Below are 22,959 nucleotides of genomic sequence, written 5' to 3'. Positions count from 1 at the left end.
GACGCGGGAACAGTTGTGAGCAACCACCTTAAGCATTATATTACTTACGTAACGTAAGTGGTGGCGAAGAACACGTACAGTAAGTCCGCCTACGACACCCGTCAAGTAAAGGTGCATGTGCGATGTGATGACGCTGCTGCGCAGCACCGGTTCGCAGATTGCATTGCCGAGGCGCTACGCCACTTCAATATTTCGATCGTCAGCACCACTGAATTCTTCAGAAACAGAAAAAGGGGTCTCACACCACCAGAGTTCACCGAGACCAAAAGCCGACGTGCCACACCGCTACTACTGCACGACTTTTCGCCAACAAATACTGAACCCACTGCGGAGACATCATACGACCAGCGGTCGGCGTGGGCCGAAGATTCAACGCGCCACAAACCAACTTTGGCGCCATATCATCGCGCCTTCTCAAAAGTCCCTAAACAATCCTGTCTCTAGGCACCTAGGATCAGGTCACGTGAGGGATATTTGTACGACTTAACGCACGCCACAACCACTCGAGCACATGATAATTGGATTTCTCCGTTCTTTCTGCGCATGCGCGAGGAAACGTGGTCGGGAAAGAGAAATGTGGAGACTCTATGCTCGGTCCTCGAGATTTCTCTTCGCCTAGGTACTGCGGAGAAGAAAGTTGTTAGCTCCGTTCGTCCCTAGCCGAGCTGGCAACACAATCGACAGAATGCGTGGCCGCCAAGGCGAAGACGACGTGTCCAAGGCGAGTTTGTTGCTATTTTGTTGCGACGATAGCATGTTAAACTTGTATAGTCGCAAGGGTATACGTTTGGAAGTGAAGTGTCTTCCCGGATGACTTTAGTGGCAAAGCATTACATCGTGCTGATGCATTTTTCGTTGGTGTCGTTGAGCAAGGTCAGCATACCGCACACTTAGGAGATTCGCGCGAACGGAAACAGTTTATGAATTCGACTGCCGTGCCGATGCCAGTTTGTTGCTCTTCTTTTATTTTTTTGCGGCGGTTTCATATTAAATTCTGATAGTCGCAGGGGGATACGTTTGGACGTGAGGCGTTTTCTCGGACGACTTCAATGCAAAGTATTGCGCCGTGCCGATGCATTGTTCATTAGTGTCGTTGAGCATACCACACACTTCAGGGGATCGTGGGAACGGAAACAGTTTATGAATTCAACTGCCGTGCCGATGCATTAGTTCTTAATGTAAGTGAGCATACAACACACTTGGAGATTCGTGGGAACGGAACATTTTGTACTCTGTATGTGAAAGTACTAAAACTTGCGTCGCCCTGCAATCTGAGCCGTAGATCGTTGTGAGAGCTGTACAGTCACACTGGCAAAACACTATGCCCTGCGGATGAATACGGAACAAATGTATGCTAAAGAAAAATGGTCGTCATGCAATTTCATAGCAGTACACAGTTGTGAAAGCTGTACAGTAACACTGATGTTGGCTACGTGGTTTGTGCAATCAGCCAGCTCTTCCAGATTCAGAAAAGACTTAAGACCGGAGGAAAATCTCTAAAACTACAAGACGGCAACCTGATTTGATAAATCATAGTTTGGATGTTTCCAGCAGAAACACCTGCACCAATGGAAACTAAGTTGCAGTAAAAGTTGGACTTCAGAAAGTAAATGCGTCAACATTACGCCAACGATAAACGCAATTCCACTACATGGATGACTTGCCTTGTATGAAAACATTGTTTTCACCTTTTGCTCTCCTGTCCGCGACATAAGCATTGCGGATTAAGGCGAAGTCTCAATGTTTAGTGCAATGCGTTTGTCACTGGCTGACCACAAATGAATCGCTATCAATGAGCATTAAAAAGTTCTCTTCAGCTGCTACTTTGCGACTGATGAGCCGGCTGTGCTTACATAGGTGCGGATCCACCTCCAGAGGGTCATCACTGAATTGCATTTTTTTTTTACAGGAGCGTGGACACCTGCATAAATAGTGTTTTTTGACTGACTGCCCACAGGTTACCAGGCTTTTTATCAATCTTTTAAATCATCCACACAGGCGTACGTTATCCTCTTCACTTAGTAAAGAGGGGTAAACGTTGACAAAATGATGCAGCTAAAATAGCTTGAGCGTGTATGCGTTTTCTATCCGCAGTGACGGACAAGATGGCTCGAGCGTTGCACAATGCCGTTTGCCTAAAGTCAGCTTCGCCGTAAGGCACTAGTGTCGCGCAATCAAGCATGCGCAGTGTATTGCGGCGAAGTATACCAAGCGTGGAAAGCGGCCACTGTCCGAGGATACAGTGTGACATACGTGCGCACCTGCCGTCACGTCTCATGTTGCAGTACAAGCACGGAGACGCCGAACAAGTGTACTGGCACGCCTTCAGAGCTATTTCGCACGCGGTTGTAGCGATCTGAGCCGTTGTTTCGCTCACACAGAGCTCCCCGTATATGAGCTAGACATTGTAACAGCCGGGATTAGTAATACGCGCTCCTTCATTAATTACCCTTGCGCACAAGCACCTCAGAATCGCTACGAATCTGCACCACGTAGCCAATATCAGTGTTACTGTACAGCTTTCCAAGGGTCTACTGCTACGAAATTGCATGACGACCATTTTTCTTTAGCATACATTTGTTCCATATTCATCAGCAGGGCGTAGTGTTTTGCCAGTGTGGCTGTACAGCTCTCACAATTATCTATGGTTCAGATTGCATGGCGACGCAAGTTTTAGTACTTTCACATACAGAGTACAAAATGTTCCATTCCCACGAATCTCCAAGTGTGTTGTATGCTCAGTTATATTGAGAACTAATTCATCGGCACGGCAGTTGAATTCACAAACTGTTTCCGTTCCCGCGATTCCCCTGAAGTGTGTGGTATGCTCAACGACACTAATGAACAATGCATATCAGCACGACGCAATACTTTGCATTAAAGTCATCCGAGAAAACGCCTCACGTCCAAACGTATCCCCCTGCGACTATCAGAATTTAATATAAAACCGCCGCAAAAAACAAAAAAGAACAAAAAAGAGCAACAAACTCGCATCGGCACGGCAGTCGCAGTCATAAACTTTCCGTTCCCGCGAATCTCCTGAAGTGTGCGGTATGCTCACTTTACTAAACGACACTAATGAACAATGCATCGGCACGATGTAATGCTTTGCCAGTAAAGGCATTTGAGAAGACACTTCACTTCCAAACGTATCCCCCTGCGACTATTAAGAATTTAATATGCTACCGCCGCTACAAAATAGCAACAAACTCACCTTGGACACGGCTTCTTCGCCTTGCCGGCCACGCCATAGGCACGCATTCTGTCCATCGTGTGGCTCGCTCGGCTAGGGACGAACGGAGCTAACTTTCTTCCCCGTAGTAGAGAAATCTCAAGGACCAAAAGTCCCCATATTTCTCTCTCGCAGCCACTGCTCCTGACGCATGCGCAGAAGGAGCAGTTCAATCTAATTTTGAGGTGCTCGTCAGGCAATTGGCTCAGGATAAAGTGACGGCAGCGCCGCCGCAATTTCAGCGTTTTCTGCGTCACCTTCGGCGCTTGCCGAGGCGTCCGCTGGACCCATAGAGTTTCTTACAATAATATGGCTGGACCCACTCCCCCATTCTAGTTTTGTACTTCAGTCTGGCTTCGACGCTTCAACGGGCTACAACGCTACTACAGCCTTACACTGTTGGCGCTAGAGTTGCTACTACTAGTGCTACTAGTGTCAAAAAGGCGCTTGCTTGTGGTGGCGCCTTGCAAAGTCGGAGGGAAACGCCGCGCAAACGCAGGACCCTGCGCAGCCGTTTTGTTACCATCGCTGCTGCGACTGTGTCCGTACTGCACACTACACTATATACAGTGGTAAGTAATAGCATTCCGTCTTTGCCAGGAGTACACACAGGTCCTTTACATTACGGGCCCTTTCGTGTTTGTTTTCTCAACGTTGACAGCGGGAATGCATTTCGGTAGTGAAGTATAGCTCGCTGATCGGTGTAGCACTCACCTATGACGGAGAAGGCCGTCCCACGCTGTTATAATTAGGCTAGGGTAAATGCGACGTGAATATTTTTATCCTTTCGAAACTCGCGTTCAGTGTTATCGATCGAGCTGAAGCGTATTTGACGTGTTGACACAGTGCCGTTAGCGCAGACGGCTACGTTCGTGAAGAATTGCGTGCTTTCTGCAAAATACATGCGCTGTTTTGTCTCGTTACATTTTTCATTGTGTATGCGATGTTTTAGCTGGCAGTAACGACAAGGGTGGACACTCGACGTTTTCAAATGTCTGCATATGCGATTTTCTTATTGCCTGTAGGCCGTATATGCTGACAGGATATTTGGCGTAGTGCACATGATTACCACTTAATGAGCATTAACTAAAATCACGACACGTGCAATAACATGTGGGCTGGGTACAACACTGCTGTGTATTTATACCGGTTGCCTAACTTGTGCTAGGTGGCAGCTCATCAGCTATTTGTGGCAACAGTGTGCGCAGCTGGGCCACCTGAAATCCACATTGGTTGATTTTGAGAACTAGAGTATTGGTATTTATATGGAGCTGAGTGCAGCTCCTGTTTTGACCGGTTTACCAGGCTAAATTGGGAAAAGCATTAAAGATTTGATCAGACCAGCACTGTGTTGTCAAAATGTGCCGATGGTGGTGCTCTAATGGATTTCTCCCAGTGACAGCCTAGAACCTGTGGCCAGATGTGTCGAAGAGCCTCGGCTCACATTTGAAGTAATTTTTTGTGTATGAAGATTCAACAAAGAACTGTGTTAGGCTTTGTGATTTCTAACTAACTCTTCAGTGCTTGTTGGCTGTGCACTGTGGGGTACAAAATGATGCTTTTTATGTGAGGACACGATATCTTATGTCCAAAGGACTAGGATTAAGAGGAGCGACACTTAATGGAATGCCAATATATAGTTTGTGTGCATTAAGCACTATGCTAACAGGGGGCCAAGAGACTGAAAATGCAGTCAGTCTAGGCACGGTTCCCTGCTCTGTCACTGCTAGCTATGGTGTCTCAGTGCTCCAGCACCTGTTTGGAGTGTATATCTTAAAGATTATCGCTTTCTCTTTGGTGTCATTCAACTTGAGAGACGCTTCACTTGCTTCTTTTATCTTGGCACCTTTTGTGCAACCCTTTCTATGCAAAGTGCCACATCATGGCAGCATAATAGTGCAGTTTTCCCGCAAGAGATCCTTTGGCCATGGGATCAGTATACTGATCTGATGATGAGTTTCACTACACCGCTGTTGCCACAAGGCATGTCTGTTGTTGTAGTCCTTATTGGGCTGAAGGACAACTATCGTGACAGGCATGTGGTGTTTGTACTATGACATCAGTCCTTGAGCTCATAAAGTAGGGGACTCATAAATAAAAAGGTTCTACAATATGAGTTGGGTTAACCCTTAAGGCTAGGGTATCGGACCAGGATCCTGGTTTGCTCCCGCTTAGCGACCGTCCCGGAAAGGCGTTGGTCCTCGCTTCGAGTCCTGGACCAGGACAAATTTTTCTTCAACTGTGAGGCTTTGTTTCTGAGAAAGCCATATGGCTTCCCTTTGTAGCTTCGTGCTACAATTCAGGTGGATGACACTTTTTTTCCCTTTCAAGCTGTTAGCCATGCTTTTCATGGACTTAGCTTGCGGAACAGTTTTGTAGTTACTTTTGAATGCAACAAATGGTGGAAAGTGCAGGCAAGTGAGTCTCTACCCCATTGGCCTTTGGAATGTGGGACCATTGTAGTGAGAGCTGCGATATGACTGGAGTATCCCCAGACTGTGCCACGATGATGAAGGGAAAGATAGTAGTAGTGCTGTTTGACTCATTATGTGTTTATTATCATCGTGCTAACACACAGGATGGGGCTAAATTCTAAAAGGCGCAAGAACAGGGAGGAGAGCCTCATGGTTAAAAAGAATTCAAGGCTGCGATTTTGTAGCGATGCCTTTTTCCGATGCCAATGCTTTTTGGTGCTTTTCGTGTTCGTGAGTGGCCGTGCTCGACGCTTCGCCCAGGGGGGAGCATCTCTTGACCGCTCATGAACGCGACAAACACGAAAGGCATTAGCATAGGGAAAAGGCATCGCTACGAAATCGCTGCCCTACTACAACTTTGTGAGCATCTCACTGAGTTGAAGAAATGAGGAAACAGCACACAGCGACAACTGTTCATTAACTGATCGCGGCAGTGAAAAAAGTGACTTTGGTGATAACAACGAATAAGATTCAGCAGACAATGTGTCGAGCTGCCATGAGTGCTGCCTAAAGAGCAACATCAGTGGAAGGAACATCAGTAAAGAGAAAAGGGTGGGGTCTGAAAAGGCCATGCGTGCTATCCCGAGCCTTTAGCACTATCACACAAATGAAAATTCCTGTTCGATGTGCAGCAATTTGAAACAATATCATTCAGGAATGAATAGAGTCAAGCACTGTAATTATTTCGTGACTTGCCAGCAGTGTGATTATTTCTGATAATCTCAGCTCCAAAACCCAAGTACAAAACATTACCAAAAAAGCAATGAACAGTTTATACTTCCTTAAGCGCACCTTGCGCTTTGCGACTTCAGATACCAAGTTACTCGCATATAAAGTCCTTATCTGTCCAATCTTAGAATATGCAAACGTCGTCTGGTTTTCATATGCAAAAAGGTGTACACATGCTCGAATCAGTTCAACTAAAAGCTGTTCGTTTTATCTACCATAGATACCGGCGCACTGATTCTCCCACAGAACTGCCTTCCTGCGCAAGCCTAGACACCTTGTCAAGCCGCGTCATGCTCCATAGACTCAAGTTTCTTTATCAATTAATTCATAACGCATTTAACATGGATCCTGCTACTTGCATTAGTTTTAATCATTCTAGAGAAACACGTCACAAGCACGACTTTACGATTAATGAATACTTTTGTGCTAACAACACATATTACTTTTCCTTCTTCCCTCGAGCCATAAGAGAATGGAACGGCCTGGAGAAATCAATAACTGTGCAGGATTCCTTGAAAAAGTTGGCTGAGCTCGCAGCCTCGTCAGTCTTGTCAACAATCCAGACCTGATGATCATATTCAGACTGTATTGATTTTGTGTTGTTGCCCACTCGGTGTGTAACTGGTTTATTACTGTACTGTATACTGTTTGTATTGTTACCCGCTTGATGTGTAACTGGCGTATTACTGTACTGTATACTGTATTCCTGTATCTTGCTGATAAATCCACTCCTGTAACAGTCCCAGTGGGACTAACAGTATGTTAAAATAAAAATAAATAAATAAATATCATGGTGTTCGTAATATGGCCAACAAAGCTTGTTTTACGGCAGTAACACACACCATTCCTGGGACATTTCCTAAGCTTTGGAAGGTTTAGTTTGTAGTGCTAGGAGCTCCAAAATTCAAGAGTCATTTTATCACCATATTTTTGCAGAAGTTGGGCCATTGTGGAGATGCACCCCCCACCCCCCACTTCAGCATTCACTGGAAAATGCCTTCCGCTCAATGCTGCTTTGAATGTCAGCAAAATAGCAGTGGAGTCGGTGGCTGCATTCTGATGAAGAGGGGGGGGGGGGCAACATATTGCAGATTCATAGATGCTCGTCTAGTCCATGTACGTAGCACAAACAAGCCTTCAGCTGTGTGCAATAAGTCATAAAGGTTTCCGCATATTAACTTACTGTATGGCTCGGTGGTTAGGCTGGACACATCTTGATGATGGCATGGTTGTGATGTACCTTGGTGTCTCCCTTCTGTCAACATTTACGCACCATGAAGCCAAAGAAATGGCGGAGCCTACTACTCTGTGCCGGGATAAATGCGTGAGTGGTGCCAATAAAAATAGGGGGAAACCTGTGAAGGTGGCTATAACGAATTCCTAGTCATAGCCAGTGTTCCTCTGTCACAGTTCTGATTGCCAGTGTATGTCATGACCTCCATCAATTCTGGAGAAAATATCTTTGCACAGTGGTTTGTTTCATCAAGGCCACACATTGTTGTTGGTAACTTAAGGATGCTGTGTAGCTGCTGATAGCACCATAAACAGGGTCCAGCTTTATTGGTATTTGAAACCTATATTCACAAAGCTTGTTCTCTCGTGTGTAGATCAAATACTGCCTTTGCAAGAAAAAATTGCTATTGAAATGTGTGAGTGTCACACAACCGTTATCCGCTATATTTCTCTGAATACTAAACTAACTGTACACGATACCAATTTCAAGTTCATTAATCATAGGGAATTATGTTTAATCTGTGGCAAAACTTTCATGTTCCTGGCATAATTGAAACTTTTGTAAATAATTGCTGAACACTAGTTTTTTCCATATTTTCGTGTCATAAGGGGTTCTCAGTTGATTTCTCTTGTGTCCTTGGTGAACTAAACAAGGCACTCTGTTTGTGTTTGGTGCAAGGACGGGTGATGTGCAGGTAAAGTCCAAAGTGAGTGTGTTAATTGCAGCCTTTGCAATAAATTACTTAGGTGGGCATTCTGGGGCATATGAGTGTCTTACGAGCAGTGCAGAATTTAGTTTGTTACCCTGGCAATATACTGATTCCACCAAAATCAAACTTGACACAAATTGAGGAAATGCTGCAGCAAATCGCTATGCATTGTTAAATGCATGTGGATAAAGTGCAGTCCTTCGAAAAAATTCTTAATCCTTCAAAAGTGTCACACAGCGGTTTTCACCTTGTTTGCCAACGCCCTGGGATACGTTAGGCCAAGTGTATATTTTTGTGGGAACAGGGGTAACTTTAAGTACTTTGTGTTGTGCCTATTGTTGTTCCTGGCCTAATCAAGAGTGTTGCAAGTAACTGCAGAACCCTCATTTTTTTTCTTTTTATGTATTATATGAGGTTTCCCCCCAGTGGCCTCAGTGAATTAAAAAAAGGCACTTTGTTTATATTTCTTTAAAACTGGGAACTAGTTCTGGGTGATGTCTAAGTGAAATTCAAAGTGAGCAGCCTAATAAGGCCTTTCTTTAATAAGTTATGCATGGAAACAAAACAGAGTGCTCTATCTGTGTGTTAAAAAATGAAGATTTTGTCCCGCAACTGAGATCACATTTAGTGAGAAAGGTTGAGGGGGGGGGGTCAATATTCTGGCGAAGTAAAATGTTGCTTGGATGAATTGTAAAAATTCTGTAAAAAGTGCTGGATAGTGTTATATGCTATTTCAAGCAGACCGGTCAAAAGTTATATGGGGGCAACATGTTAAGGTATGCAATTTAATTACAGGCAACTGATATTCCTTTTGCAACACTCAAAAGAAACAGCTTTGCTGGAAATTGGGTTTGATTCTGCAAGTTTGCACAAGTTCGCTGCATTTTTGTTGTGCCATTTAAAACAGTGTCTGCATTTATTGGTGTACACGCTTTGGATAGGTGCAATAATGCAACGCATATTTTGGAATCTGTGAAGCAAAAATTCGTGAAGGTGTGCTGCCTAATGACATGTGGCCCCCTTTCATTGCTGCGTCTCTGCTGGCAGTGAAAGAGGCCGGCGTACATGCACCCATGCCACGTCTCTTTTGTGGCCTTGTTCATTCTTTCCTGTTCATTTTAAATGCACTGGTTGCTTCTTGCCTAGTTCCCTGTTGCGAGTATGTGCCATATAGTATGGAAATTATTAACAACAACAACATGTGGCGATTATCTCAGAGGTAGTTCACGTTGGCACAATAAAAGCATACATGCAGTAAGCATAGGAAGGTAAGAAATGCTTGCTTTATGATTCTGCGACGAAGGCACTACAACTGCTTCGTTTTATTGCACGGATTAAAGGAACGGTGCTCTCAATTATGTATATTTGTTGCGATGAGGATATTTAAGTATTGGCCGCCAAAGGTGGTAGTGATGAAGCTATTTGGCAAGAAAGCCCAACAGGCTATTTGCAGAGAAAGCTTTGATCCTACCTGGTTGCTGCCCTAGTCAAGGGGGTCCAAGTGTAGCAGGCATTCCACTCCTCCGACTACATGCCACTGGTGCTGGCCTTGGCATATGACATGTTTCTTGTCCGAGCCGTGGTGTGTCTGCACTGTCAAAAGCAGCAGTGGCATTTGAAACGAAATCAAGTGTCCGACTTAATTTAAAGCATTTTAAACGGGGCCATTTACAAGAAATTTTGTTTGTGATATGTGTAAACAGTTAAAACTAATTCAGTCTATATGCTCAAATGTTTATCACTGCACTCCTTGCATTAGTTACAGCTAAAGTAGGCAAAGCAGGGAACAGTGACAACACCATCAAATGACCAGAATTGTTAAGCACTCGGCGAGACGGGTGGAAATGAGCTGTGGGTTGCCGTAATAGTCTGAGCGAAGTGGTTCAATAGCTTCATCTACAACACTACAAAGGCATCATACCTTGAAAGTGCCAGCTTGCTCTCTGTGGAAGATGGGAGCCATTTATAATATAGTATAGTCACTGTAATGCAGTGTAGTTTCCCAGACACCACTTCTGTGCCAGTTGTTCTATGTAAACACTGATGCCGTCATAGTACAGTAGTGCCTGCATTGGGCCTGTGTGGCCTAGCCAACCTTCATATGGTTGAATGCGGGCTACTTGAATGCTCGAAAATGGTGACGGGAGAGGGCCCCAAAGTAAGCTGTCACAGCAGGTGCCATATGGTGCTTCGTTGCACTAAAGGTGCACGGTGAAATTTCTAAGCAGCGATAAATAATTATAGTGTCACTTATCACTGTTAAAAAGTTTGATCTATGGCTTACTAATAAACATGACATCATTCTCTGAGTTGCATGGTGTTGTTGTTGTCCATGCAACTACCGTTAGAATTGAGGCACTGCTAGCATCACCCTATGGTCTTATTGCCTTGTGGGAATGTCACAGGTTTGCCCTTGCCGCTCTTACACATGTGCATGTTGAAGCAAGCTGTTGTACAATTGGCTCTGCAAGAGAGGCACAAGTTGTTTCATGTCCCATTTGTTGGCGCATGTGAAGGTAGTGAGAAATCACGACGATGGTCACCATGGCCACTTAATCAGAGCTTGTTTGTTGCTGCCTTTTGCTCATGAAGAAAGACTGCAACACCATCAGAACACGTTGAGAAAACTCTCTATCTGTAGGCTTCAAATATTACGTAGCAGGGAGCCTGCCATCTCGCATTGCTCGCGTGCGGCTTGAGGCGCTCTCTGTTATGCCCAGCCTTTGACTGCACACCATTCATTCTTCATAACCACGAGTTACTCCCAAGCAAAAACTTGTGCCTCCATAGTCGGACATCAGGCTCGAGCTATAAGTGCCCCGTGGAAACAAGTGAGAAAAGAACACATTGCTATTGGTACCACCCCAAGTGAGGGACAACATTCCACTCGTTATGTCTCTGCCACCATTAGATGCCAGAATGTATTCATTGAAAGGAACTCCAGTGTATTCTCTGTACCCAAGGGAAGCTGTTGCAAGGCCCCCTTGTGTGTACACATGCGCAGTGTTGTCCAGCTCGTATAGCTTGTTTCTGGAAAATGCCTTGCAGGACGAGCCGGCATGTACAACGGCATTGGGTTGCAGACTGCCCGTGGCAGTGGCACCAACGGCTACGTCCAGCGCAATCTGTCCCTCGTGCAGCGCTCACGGGAGAAAGTCAATTACAAGACGGAAGAGGACATTCAGCGCTTAGATGCACAGCTCATCCGCAAGGCCAACTCCGAGATTCTTGACCATGAGCGCAAGCGTAAGCTCGAGATCAAGTGCCTGGAACTCCAGGAAACCATGGAGGAGCAAGGGTAAAGTGCCTTCTTACCTTGAAAGCAATGCCTTACACTGTGCATTTTTGTGGCTGATGCAAGACTGTAAGCACCGTGGGAAAAACAAGCGACACTGCTAGGATTTTCACACAGATCGCAAGACTCTCCCTGTTGTGCATATGCTATGATATGCATAAAGGTCTTAGCAGCACAGCAGTTCATTCATGATGTATTGCCAGCCAACAATACTTATGAAGGCTGCTCCTCACTTTTGGTGCCATCTGAATTGAAAGGGTCGGTAGTTGGGCCAGTCAGCAAGTTAAACCTGCATATGCCATTGATCTCTTTGCTGTCATTTTCAGTCGCATGTCCTTGAATGCTTGCTGGTAGGGCTCTATGTAGTAACCCCTTGCGGGGCACATATGTTTGGAAAGTGTGATCCCCTGGTTCACAATTTTATTGCAGATTTAAATCTTGACAATGACTTATTTTCCAAAAAAGACTACTAAATAAATTTTTAGGTCACAATGAATCAACAAATTTGTTTAATATGTGTAGATTTATACATGGTTTATTGTTAAGTACATGGATAAACCAGCACAAATAATTCTGTACAAAATTCACGCAGCCTCTTCACATGAAGCAAGATAGGAAGGTGGTTGAGTTGGTTAGGATTCGTTGTTCTTTTGGTGACTTGGACAAACATGGGCGTTGACTCGTAACTGATGTTCTATTCTGGAAGTTCGCACACACATACACAGGAACCAAAGTCCCAAAAACCGGTACGTGCACAGGACGAAGGGTATGCTTTGATGTTATAATCAGTAGATAAAGAAATCGTCAAGAATGACCGACGATTCACTTATGCATGCGCCTCCCGCCCCCCCTCCCCAACTCCCCCCAATCTTTGTGTTCTATGCTTCTGCTCTTGCCGTCTGGCTTGCGTCTTTGAAAGTAATGCAAGTTTCTTTAAAGAGAGGGACACAGCAAGATGTAGTGGCGCAGTTTTCTGTAATGATAATTCATGCTCTCTAAGACAAACATTAACGCAGCGCTTTGTTTGACCAACATATTCCTTACCCCATTTCAGTGAAATGACATACACAACTCCGTTTGCACATGCAATGTATTTGTTGACCTGTTCACTGTACATCTGCCCGTTGCCTGATTATCTGTTAGCATTTTATCAACTCTAGAACAGATGTGTCCTACCTTATTTTTTGCAAAAAACAGTGCATCTACTTGGTATCAACATTCTTTAACCCATGCACCATTTTGTGTATGTACAGAATTACCACACATCTTTCTTGTTTTGCTTAGCTTGATTACTTTCTGGTTTCCTATGGCCGCACTTAATGGCAGAAACGATACTTTCACAAACAAAGGTAATGGTAATGACAGTGCTTGGAAATCCAGTGTCCATTAAACGCTTAATCTGTGCATTAAAGGCTGGCTTTGACATATGTGAACAAGATTTCCGAAGTGCTGCATTCAGTACATTAGTTGTTACTGCCCTCTTTACAATCTTAGAGTAGCCAGTATTTTAGCTCAGGATTGATTTCATAGATCTAGGTTGATACTGTTCTGCCACCAAGGATAGCCTTTGTCAGAAGTTAAACAAATGTCAAGGTACAGAACTTGCCTATTTTTTGGAATGTTGAACGGGAAGGTCAGGCCCATACCATGTTCTTTAAGAACATTAAACACACCGTCAACAAATGTGGGATGAGCATCACTATCTAGAAAAATGAAGAAGTCAACATAACGTGACGTAAAACACCACAGGAAAGCTCTCCGAGGTGATAGATTTTATCAGTTCTTGCCTGCCTTGCAATAAGACGCGTGGCATTATTGCTGGCTGGTAATCACACGCCTATGAGAGAGCCATGTGACAAAGCATCTCGCGGTAACATTTCGAGTGCTAAGGAACCAGATAGAAATTGCTTTTCTCTGCACTTTAAACAACACACACATAAGCAGTGCTTGCATGAGCACGCATCAGTAGGCTGGGCTAAGCAGACATGCTCCCAAGCCAATGTGGTGGCAGCTACTATAGAGCGGAATGAAAAAATCAGTTTTAATGTAAGCTGAGTGGCGGGAGCACAATAAGAATTTTTCCTAGGTGACACAAACGATTGTGGCACCTCTGGGGCACGATGCTATGTGGCGCTTTGTTCCAAAAAGGTGCATGGAACATGTTTTACTACAATGTGAAGATATCTACTCAGCTGCCAGTTTAGGCTCTTCTGGCCTCCTTGAAGCCCTTGGGTTCAAGGATAGCAGGGGCCAAGTAAACATGTTTGTAGTAGAGATTGGCAAGAGGCAATTGGAGGTTTGCTGGCGGACAAGTATGAAGGCTACAAACAATGGACGCCTACAAAAACAGTTTCCAGTAATGGTTCAAAAACCTTTTTGTTGATGGGATTTCTTTGTGTTTGTGTGTTCTCTCAAAAGTATAGGTAGGACATTAGGCAAAACAAGAACAAGAGCTTGGTAGTGCAACACACCACCCCATTTCAAAGGGGACGTGCATAGCATCCATCCATGTGTTTTTTTAAAGATTTAGTCGCTGTTGTACATGTGCAGCTACGACCATTAAAACATGAAATGTTTTCAGTTTTTTCATAATTCAATCACGTCAAAGGTTCCAACTACATAGACTTTACAAGATAAAAATGTAATGGCAGCTTTGTGATTAAAATTGTAGCTTTTTTCTCAACGGTTATGAAATTGCTTTCACAAAATAAAAAGACTGGATCTCTTCTTGTTTGCAATTTGTCTTTTTGAAGAAGTTGTGGTTATGTGATCTACTGATGAGGCATTCCTCTGAAATCACGTATCAGATTTTTAAGGAACTGGGCTACTTGGCAAAATCACAGGCCACTCACTCTTAAGTGCCCGATTTTCTAAGCGTAACCTGTGGGTGCTGTCATTTCATAAAATCAACAGTACTAGAAATCTCGCTCACACCAATGGCATCGATGCAATGGCAGCTGATGGCAATTAAGACACTTTTGATTTGCTATATTGGTTATAATATCTAAGAAGGAAAAAAAAGCTTGCACCTTGTGGGTATGTAGGTGCACCCGGGTACCTTTGTGCGGGCATTTACCTGTTCTGTCATCCCTTTCCACTTGCAACAGCTGTCGGAGTGGCCTTCGCCACGGACTGGTTTGCAGCGTTCGGCAGAGTGAGCAGGGGGGGGGGGGGAGCTCTCCTGGGGACAGCACTGGGTATGTGCACGTTTTGTTCTCGTCTGCCGGCCCCTTTGTTAGGGTTTTGGACTGGAGCCCGTCTATGGTGCCTTTGTACCTTGTGTTGATCCTTTTCTGAACACCAAGACGACGAGCGGTGCCTAGTGCTCGTGGATGGTCATACTCAGCCGCACTTATTGGAGGCCCAAGCCGACGGAGATTGCCCGAGCACTCGCATGTGGGCCCATTGGTTATTGCAAGAGCAAGCAGCATAGCCACGGGGAGCCATCCTCCCGCAGCAACAGGCTAGCGACGCCCCTTTCTGTATTTTTCGCCCTTGGTGTGGGAGCTCATTAATGCAGTGTTGGGTGTCTCCAGAGACAAACGGTTTCCACTAACTTAGGCAATGCTGTGTCTTCCTGTGTGCGTAGTGCTCGGTGTCTCCCTTTTGCCGCTTCAGCACATGCGCAGCGGCGCGCTAGACAGTGAGAGGCAATGGCTGACCCGGTCTGGTGGCTTGCTAAACTGAAGCCCACTGTGGTGGGCACCCTTATGAGATACGACAGGCCCACAGTGGCACCAAATGTGGACTCAGAGTGCCTTTATCTTTGCTTATCGTCGCCAAGAGTGTCCTCTGGCTACCTGCGCGGTTCAGTTGGATGATATGCAGAAGTCACCAAATGTGGTAGCTGAATCTCATGCCCCATGCTGGGAGCCTCCTTCTAGGCACGACAGCTGCTAGCGGTGCCTTTGCCAGCAAGCGTCGGGGGCGACCGAGCCAAGGAAAGGGCGAAGGCGGGCAAACTCGTTATAGCCCAAACTCGCCGCTTTGGTGCTCCGTTCCACCTTGCGGATGGCTGGAGGGTCGTCTTGACAAACATTCGCGACTTTTGAATCGGCATGCGTGCTTGTCGCTTGTTGGCTCGTCCGAAGCAGATAAGATACATCACGGCAAACATGGCGCTAGCTTGAAGCGAGGTGGGAATGTGAGGCCTAAGCTGAAGCAGCATCAAAAACAATTTATTTTTCTCGTTCTTGGGATTTTCACTGTACCCTTCCAGACCTCATCGGTGCATGCGATCGCTGACAGAGACAGATGGGGCGCAGGAAGCATCGCGAGAAATATTTCAAGCCGTCGACTTCGTAATTTTTTGTGCTGTGCTTTGTGTGTGCATTGCAAACGAGAAGGCTTTCACATATATGTGCATTCTAAGCACGACATGTGCTCAGGGCATTGTGAAATGTGTCTGATCGCTGCACCCAGTGTACGTGACTTGTATGTGTTCTGTGTGTGGGGTTCGTTGCTGCAAACTGGTCAACTCCAGTCCATTACAACTTTCAGAAGGGATGACATGATCAGTAGCGATAAGATTTATTGCCTCGTTATCACTGTCATTCCTCGTGTGCTATACTGCACGTGAGCCATCTTGCAATGCGCCATGGTGGCCGCGATGCTCGAGCTGTGTTCCTGTGGTTACGAAGTGTGTGTGCAAGATAGAAATCGTGTTATGTATGTGTGATGTGTCACAGCGGCACCAGGCCTAAAAGTGCTCGTTTTGTGTATGTGCAAAGAAGTGAACTCTACATAAATGGTGCTGATCGCATCTTCTTACGTACCCTGATTGAGAAGCCCTATCACACCGGCCTTTTCTGCTTTGTACATGTATAGTTTCTACAGTTGTTACTTCACTTTTGAAGATGCTTCTATCGGTGAGGGGAACTTAGGGATTAAATTTTATGTACTTTAAGACATACCGCACTGTCGTGAAATCTGGACACGCCTGAGAGCACAGTCATGAGTGGAAATTTCATGCAGTTTTGATTTTTATCATGTGGACATTGGTGTGAAGAGCAGGAATTTCTAGATAGCACAAAGTAAATAGCTATATATTTTGTAATGCAAGCGGCTTGCATACACAAGAATCCCAAGTAAGGCATGTTGTTGGGCTAGTCGGTTCATAGATTAAGCAAAATTTTAAACTGCGCAAAGAAGATGGGACATGAGCAGAAACATAGACGCACATACAAAGCACTGACTTCCAACTGACTTTATTTCGTGAAGGCAGAAAATTTATAAGGTTCTACAAAATAGGTAAACAAGGAGCAAACAATCGTGATGAAATTGTACACAAGGCAGTGATGAAAAATGACAATGCCACGTGGGCTCTAAGAGCATGGGAGAGTCTTAATGTGCCCATCTAAGAATCCAATTTCCTTCGTTAATAGTGATATAGAAGGTGAGCTTATGCATTTGTCACCCTTTTTAGTAATATGGAATGCCTCAAAACTTCTATTTCTGTTTTTGATTGTGCCTTTGAAAGGAATATCCAGTAATCCAGGAATATCCATTATATCTCAGTAAATGGGATATAATAGGGCTCAGTGAAGTTAGGAGGCCCAAAAAAGCATATACAGTGCTGAAAACCGGGCATGTCCTGTGCTACCGGGGCTTAGCGGAGAGACGAGAACTAGGAGTCAGATTCCTGATTAATAAGGATATGGCTGGTAACATACAGGAAGTCTATAGCATTAATGAGAGGGTGGCAGGTCTTGTTGTGAAACTTAATAAGAGGTACAAATTGAAGGTCGTACAGGCCTAAGCCCCCACATCCAGTCATGATGACCAGGAAGCCGAAAGCTTCTATGAAGACGTCGGATCGGCGTTGGGTGAAGTCAAAATACACTATACTGATGGGCGACTTCAATGCCAAGGTAGGCAAGAAGCAGGCTGGAGACAAGGCAGTGGGGGAATATGGCATAGGCACTAGGAATAGCAGGGGAGAGTTATTAGTAGAGTTTGTGGAACAGAATAATATGCGGATAATGAATACCTTCTTCCGCAAGCGGGATAGCCGAAAGTGGACGTGGAGGAGCCCGAATGGCGAGACTAGAAATGAAATGGACTTCATACTCTGCGCTAACCCTGGCATCATACAAGATGTGGACGTGCTCAGCAAGGTGCGCTGCAGTGACCATAGGATGGTAAGAACTCGAATTAGCCTAGACTTGAGGAGGAAACGGAAGAAAGTGGTACAGAAGAAGCCAATCAATGAGTTAGCGGTAAGAGGGAAACTAGAGGAATTCCGGATCAAGCTACAGAACAGGTATTCGGCTGTAACTCAGGCAGAGTTCCCCAGTGTTGAAGCAATGAACGACAGTCTTGTGGGCATCATTAAGGAGTGTGCAATAGAATTCTGTCATTAGACAGAATACCAGTAAGCTATCGCAGGAGACGAAAGATCTGATCAAGAAACACCAATGTATGAAAGCCTCTAACCCTACAGCTAGAATAGAACTGGCAGAACTTTCGAAGTTAATCAACAAGCATAAGATAGCTGACATAAGGAAGTATAATATGGATAGAATTAAACATGCTCTCAGGAACGGAGGAAGCCTAAAAGCAGTGAAGAAGAAACTAGGAATTGGCAAGAATCAGATGTATGCGTTAAGAGACAAAGCCGGCAATATCATATATGGATGAGATAGTTCAAGTGGCTGAGGAGTTCTGTAGAGATTTATACAGTACCAGTGGCACCCATGATGACGATGATAATGGAAGAGAAAATAGTCTAGAGGAATTCGAAATCCCACAGGTAACGCCGGAAGAAGTAAAGAAAGCCTTGGGAGATATGCAAAGGGGGAAGGCAGCTGGGAAGGATCAGGTAACAGCAGATTTGTTGAAGGATGGTGGACAGATTGTTCTAGAGAAACTGGCCACCCTGTATACGCAATGCCTCATGACTTCGAGCGTACCGGAATCTTGGAAAAACGCTAACATAATCCTAATCCATAAGAAAGGGGACGCCAAAGACTTGAAAAATTATAGATCGATCAGCTTACTGTCCGTTGCCTACAAAGCATTTACTAAGGTAATTGCAAATAGAATCAGGAACACCTTAGCCTTCTGTCAACCAAAGGACCAAGCTGGATTGCGTAAAGGCTACTCAACAATAGACTATATTCCCAATAGATTAATAGACCAATAGGTGATAGAAAAATGTGCGGAATATAACCAACCTTTATATATAGCTTTCATTGATTACGAGAAAGCGTTTGATTCAGTTGAAACCTCAGCAGTCATGGAGGTATTGCGGAATCAGGGTGTAGACGAGCCGTATGTAAAAATACTGAAAGATATCTATAGCGGCTCCACAGCCACCGTAGTCCTCCATAAAGAAAGCAAGAAAATCCCAATAAAGAAAGGAATTTAGTGTGTTCCAGATATAGCCAACAGCTTTTGCTGTGGAATCTCTTGCAGTGCATGGGAAGATTACTGCCCGTGCCGGTGCACATGGAGCATCGTGTTCCTGTGCATACTCATTGAAACAGCGGCCAGTTTTACCTATGTAGGTCCGGTCGCACGACAAAGGTACCTCATAGATAACATTAGAGATGCATTTAGGGTACTTGTTCTGATGAGCTATACTCCTTTTGGATTAGGCAGTAGTGTGCACACTTTCTTGAGTTTGCAAGGCGCTGAAAAAACGACGCGAATCCCATATCTTTCCGCTTCATTATTCAAAAGACTAGCGCAAGATAGCAGGGACAAAGACAGAGAAGACGACAGGACGAGCCTGCTATTTTGCGCTAGTCTTTTGAATAATGATGACACACCAACTAACCCAGCTTTCTGCCTTGATCTTTCTGCTACCTTCCTAATGTTACTGGAAAGACAATGCAAATGTGGCGTGAGAAAAGGTGGTTTCTGGTTGAAGAGTTGCTCTTTCCTTTCTGGAAAGAGTAACTGTCCCATCTTTCTTGCGCAGTTTAAAATTTTGCTGAAAGGATCCCAACCCCATGGTTTTTGATTGTGACCAAGCACAAATTCTGTTTGTGCAGACACCAGTGGTATGGTAGATGGATATATAGTAGGACCTCAGTGATACATTCCCGGTATGTGAGTTTTCCCTGTGCCGACGTTTGCAATCAAGAACAAAAAAAAAAAAATGACCCAATAGAGTTACAAATTTTTGACCGATTCGTACGTTTTTGGAAAGTATGATTTTTTCGGCACTAATGTTTAGTACGTTGCCAAGCTGCCATTGTATGATACGTTTTCCAGCCACTATATCCCATGCAAACAAGAAAATGTGCGAGGTGCTCACGATCGAGAACAGTATATAGCTGCCCACTGCAGCAGCTTCACCACAATACTTGTTTGCCTGTCTCGCGTGAAAACGCTGGTGTACCCTCAGTTCCTCATTTCGGTACCAGCAAATCTTCTTCGGGTAGTCCCATGCGGCATTCACATCTACCACAGCAAATAACACTGTGATAAGCATCTTCATCCACAGCGCGTGGTGTGTAGTGCCATTGGTAGCGTAGTGCAGGCTTTTATTATGCGATAACCCAAATGCGCCGCTGTTCCCTGCTGCAGGCGGTGCGATGTGAGCACCACGTTTCGCTTCGGTGCCATACGGCGTCGCCCACCAATTCGATTTTGTTTCGGTTTCCTGTCACCCTCCTAAAACACCATGCAATAAGAAAACAACTAAATGTGTCTTGTGCGTGCCGCAACGATCCGCACTTTGGTGCATCACTGTCTTCGTTTTTCTGTCCCTTTTCACGAAATGTATATCGCGCCGCAATTAAGCATATCCGAGCCATGCTTCGCATTAAGTAGATGTCAGCCAAAGTTTAGCCTGTCAAATTGTTTTAGTTACTTTGGATTGTACGCTTTCCCATATTGGTGTTTTTTCTTGTTTCTTTTTTCCTGATACGTATAAACGAGGTCCTACTGTATTATAGGCATGAAATATCTGATTCTGTATATTTATGTTTTCTGAGAAAAAGTAATATGCTTGTAAAAATAAACAAGTAAGACTGAACAAAGTATGGTGATATATGATGTTCTGCTGGCAGCCAGCAGAATATCATGAAAGAAATTTTGTTGACCGTTATTTCCTCACTGGCTAGCTATGGTCACATTAATTATGCAGGCAGAGTAAGCTTAGGAAAAGTTTGCTGTTACTTTGTAGATCCACGCTAGTTCATTCTGTGGTTCGTGTCACCCGTTTCGGCACAAGCCTTCAGTTTAATGCTTGCAAAATTTGTTACTAGTACCGGCAAAATCGCCCTGGGAAATGCATTAGGTTCTATCCTTGTTAATTCTGCTGACAGTCAGTGCCGAATATTGTCTCTTAAACTGAGTTGGTGCCTGCAAAGTATGCCCATAAAAGTGTTCTTCTGGTGCTCTTTCATCTAGCTGTAAGCATACTGCTACCAATCATTTGTGGGTGTAGGATATTGCAGGTTTTAAATGGCCGTCCCGTTGATCTTTATTTTGCATAGGCCACAGTTCCACTCGTTAACCTAACCATTTTCAGCTGCGGTGCCAGATTATGAAAAGAGGCACCTTGCCTCTGCTTCTTTAGCATATTCATGGCCATGGTACATTGCGCTGAGAATTTAGCTGCTATCACAATATAAAGGATGCCTATTGACTGTAATGAAAATATATTGAACACAAATATGTCAGCATTAGCCACGTGATCGAAGCCAGCCAGTGAGAAGAAACTGCTGCCAAAATTTTCAGGTGACTTCGCCGGCAGATTACCTCCTCAATATATTATATTAGCCACACTGTGTTGGTCAGTGTGCTACATTTTCCTTTGATATAAATTTACCACCCAGTCAGATAAGATATAGTCAAACCATCAAATTTAGAGCCATACAAAAGGACACTTCTTTACTTTATCGTGTACAAATTACAAATACGTACTTACGTCTTCATTGTATCAGTTGGGCTGTTCATTTGACAGACACAGTAACGTGTAAATGCAAAACATATGCAGACCTTGTGTTTACATCTACATGTGTGTAAAACAGCACAACTTATCCTATTGAGACATGTCGTGCCAACTAGCCTCCATCAAAGATGTTCTGTACAGTATTCAGCTGATCCTATATAAAATTTATCACGTGGTGCAGTTACATTTTATACCTGTACTTAAACCAATTTGTGGACTGTATCCGCTCCATGTGAGAATGCATATTTTAGACCAATAACAGAACCTGAAGCAGCAGCTTTTTATTTAGTCTTTACCCTTACTTATTAGAGTAGTGTTGTTGATTATGCCAACTAAACAAATAAAATTATTGTGTTTAGTATACCAGCATTGAAATACTGAATGCAGCTACACTACTTTCTATACTAAGATGAATTTCACTGCTTATAATTCTGTTTGTTGTACTTCACTTATAGTACATGGGGACTGTATTTGGTGTCACGAGTTCTAGGTTCATTTTCACTGGTGCCTTTTGACGAAGTGAAATCTCCCTCGTCAGAAGTCAATTTAGTGGAAAGCCACTGCGGAACCGATAGCTCCAAGGCCAATTCCTGTTGGCCAATCAGATTATGTGAAGAGGCTGTGTATGATGCATTACTTCAACTACACCAATACACGTACTTAAGTTACTGACAGAGACAAACCTTTGTAAACATATTGGTCGCAGCTGGGCGACAGCACAAGTGGGAACTAAGCTTTAGAGTAGTGCCACCAACTCAGTGGGTTTGTCATGATGCACTAGAGTGCAGATTTCTTGTTCATATTTAATATGCTTTCTATTCTATGGATTGGCAGCTTTCTAAACATTTACTGCACCAATGGAGGCATGGCACACATACCTCCACTGTAGGAGGTATCTGTACATGTAGAGCAGAGAGAACTTGTCAATAAGTTAAAAAAATATAAAGGTAAAAATACATTGAACAAAATAATTTCACATTAAAAGATATACTGTTGGCAATACATGCAATTTCAGAACATGCAATAAGTACCATGTGTGAAAAATGGAGACATGTGAAACCAAAAACGTGCTTGTCTTCTGAATATTGACGTAAAAAAAATGTTCCAATCTTCACTTTTGTCTTAATATCAAAGGAGACGTGCAGAACAGATGTATGTAGTAATCCATTATGAATGTGCTGCTCAAGCTGCACCAAGCATAGGCATCAGTGTGTGAAGCATTGGACCAGTACCCATATCAGTGTCTGTGATGCATCAGAAGTCTTTTGCACTGCTCATTTTGAGCTGTAAATGAGAAATGCATGCTGTTTGCTGCTAGAAATAATGCATATATATATATATATATATATATATATATATATATATATATATATATATAT

The 22,959-nt window shown here is 44.0% G+C and overlaps 1 protein-coding gene across 8 annotated transcripts in view; it reads left to right on the top strand.

Annotated features, from left to right (window-relative positions):
• Window positions 1-3,219: 3,219 nt before the first annotated feature.
• LOC142575078 (uncharacterized) overlaps window positions 3,220-22,959 on the top strand; it is a 270,565-nt gene continuing 250,825 nt past the window's right edge. For 4 of the 8 annotated variants that reach the window (XM_075684048.1, XM_075684044.1, XM_075684047.1 and 1 more), the window contains exons 1-2: window positions 3,222-3,804; window positions 11,427-11,676. In XM_075684048.1, coding sequence (XP_075540163.1) covers window positions 11,438-11,676 — 239 coding nt within the window. In that variant the 5' untranslated portion in view covers window positions 3,222-3,804; window positions 11,427-11,437. Of the gene's footprint in view, window positions 3,805-11,426; window positions 11,677-22,959 lie in introns of all 8 variants that reach the window. The other 4 variants (XM_075684049.1, XM_075684045.1, XM_075684046.1 and 1 more) reach the window with 4 other exon arrangements.

This window comes from Dermacentor variabilis, chromosome 3, assembly GCF_050947875.1.
Source record: "Dermacentor variabilis isolate Ectoservices chromosome 3, ASM5094787v1, whole genome shotgun sequence".
Lineage (NCBI taxonomy): Eukaryota > Metazoa > Arthropoda > Arachnida > Ixodida > Ixodidae > Dermacentor > Dermacentor variabilis.
Note: the sequence above shows the minus strand (reverse complement) of the source record. Positions and strands in the feature narration are given on the sequence as shown.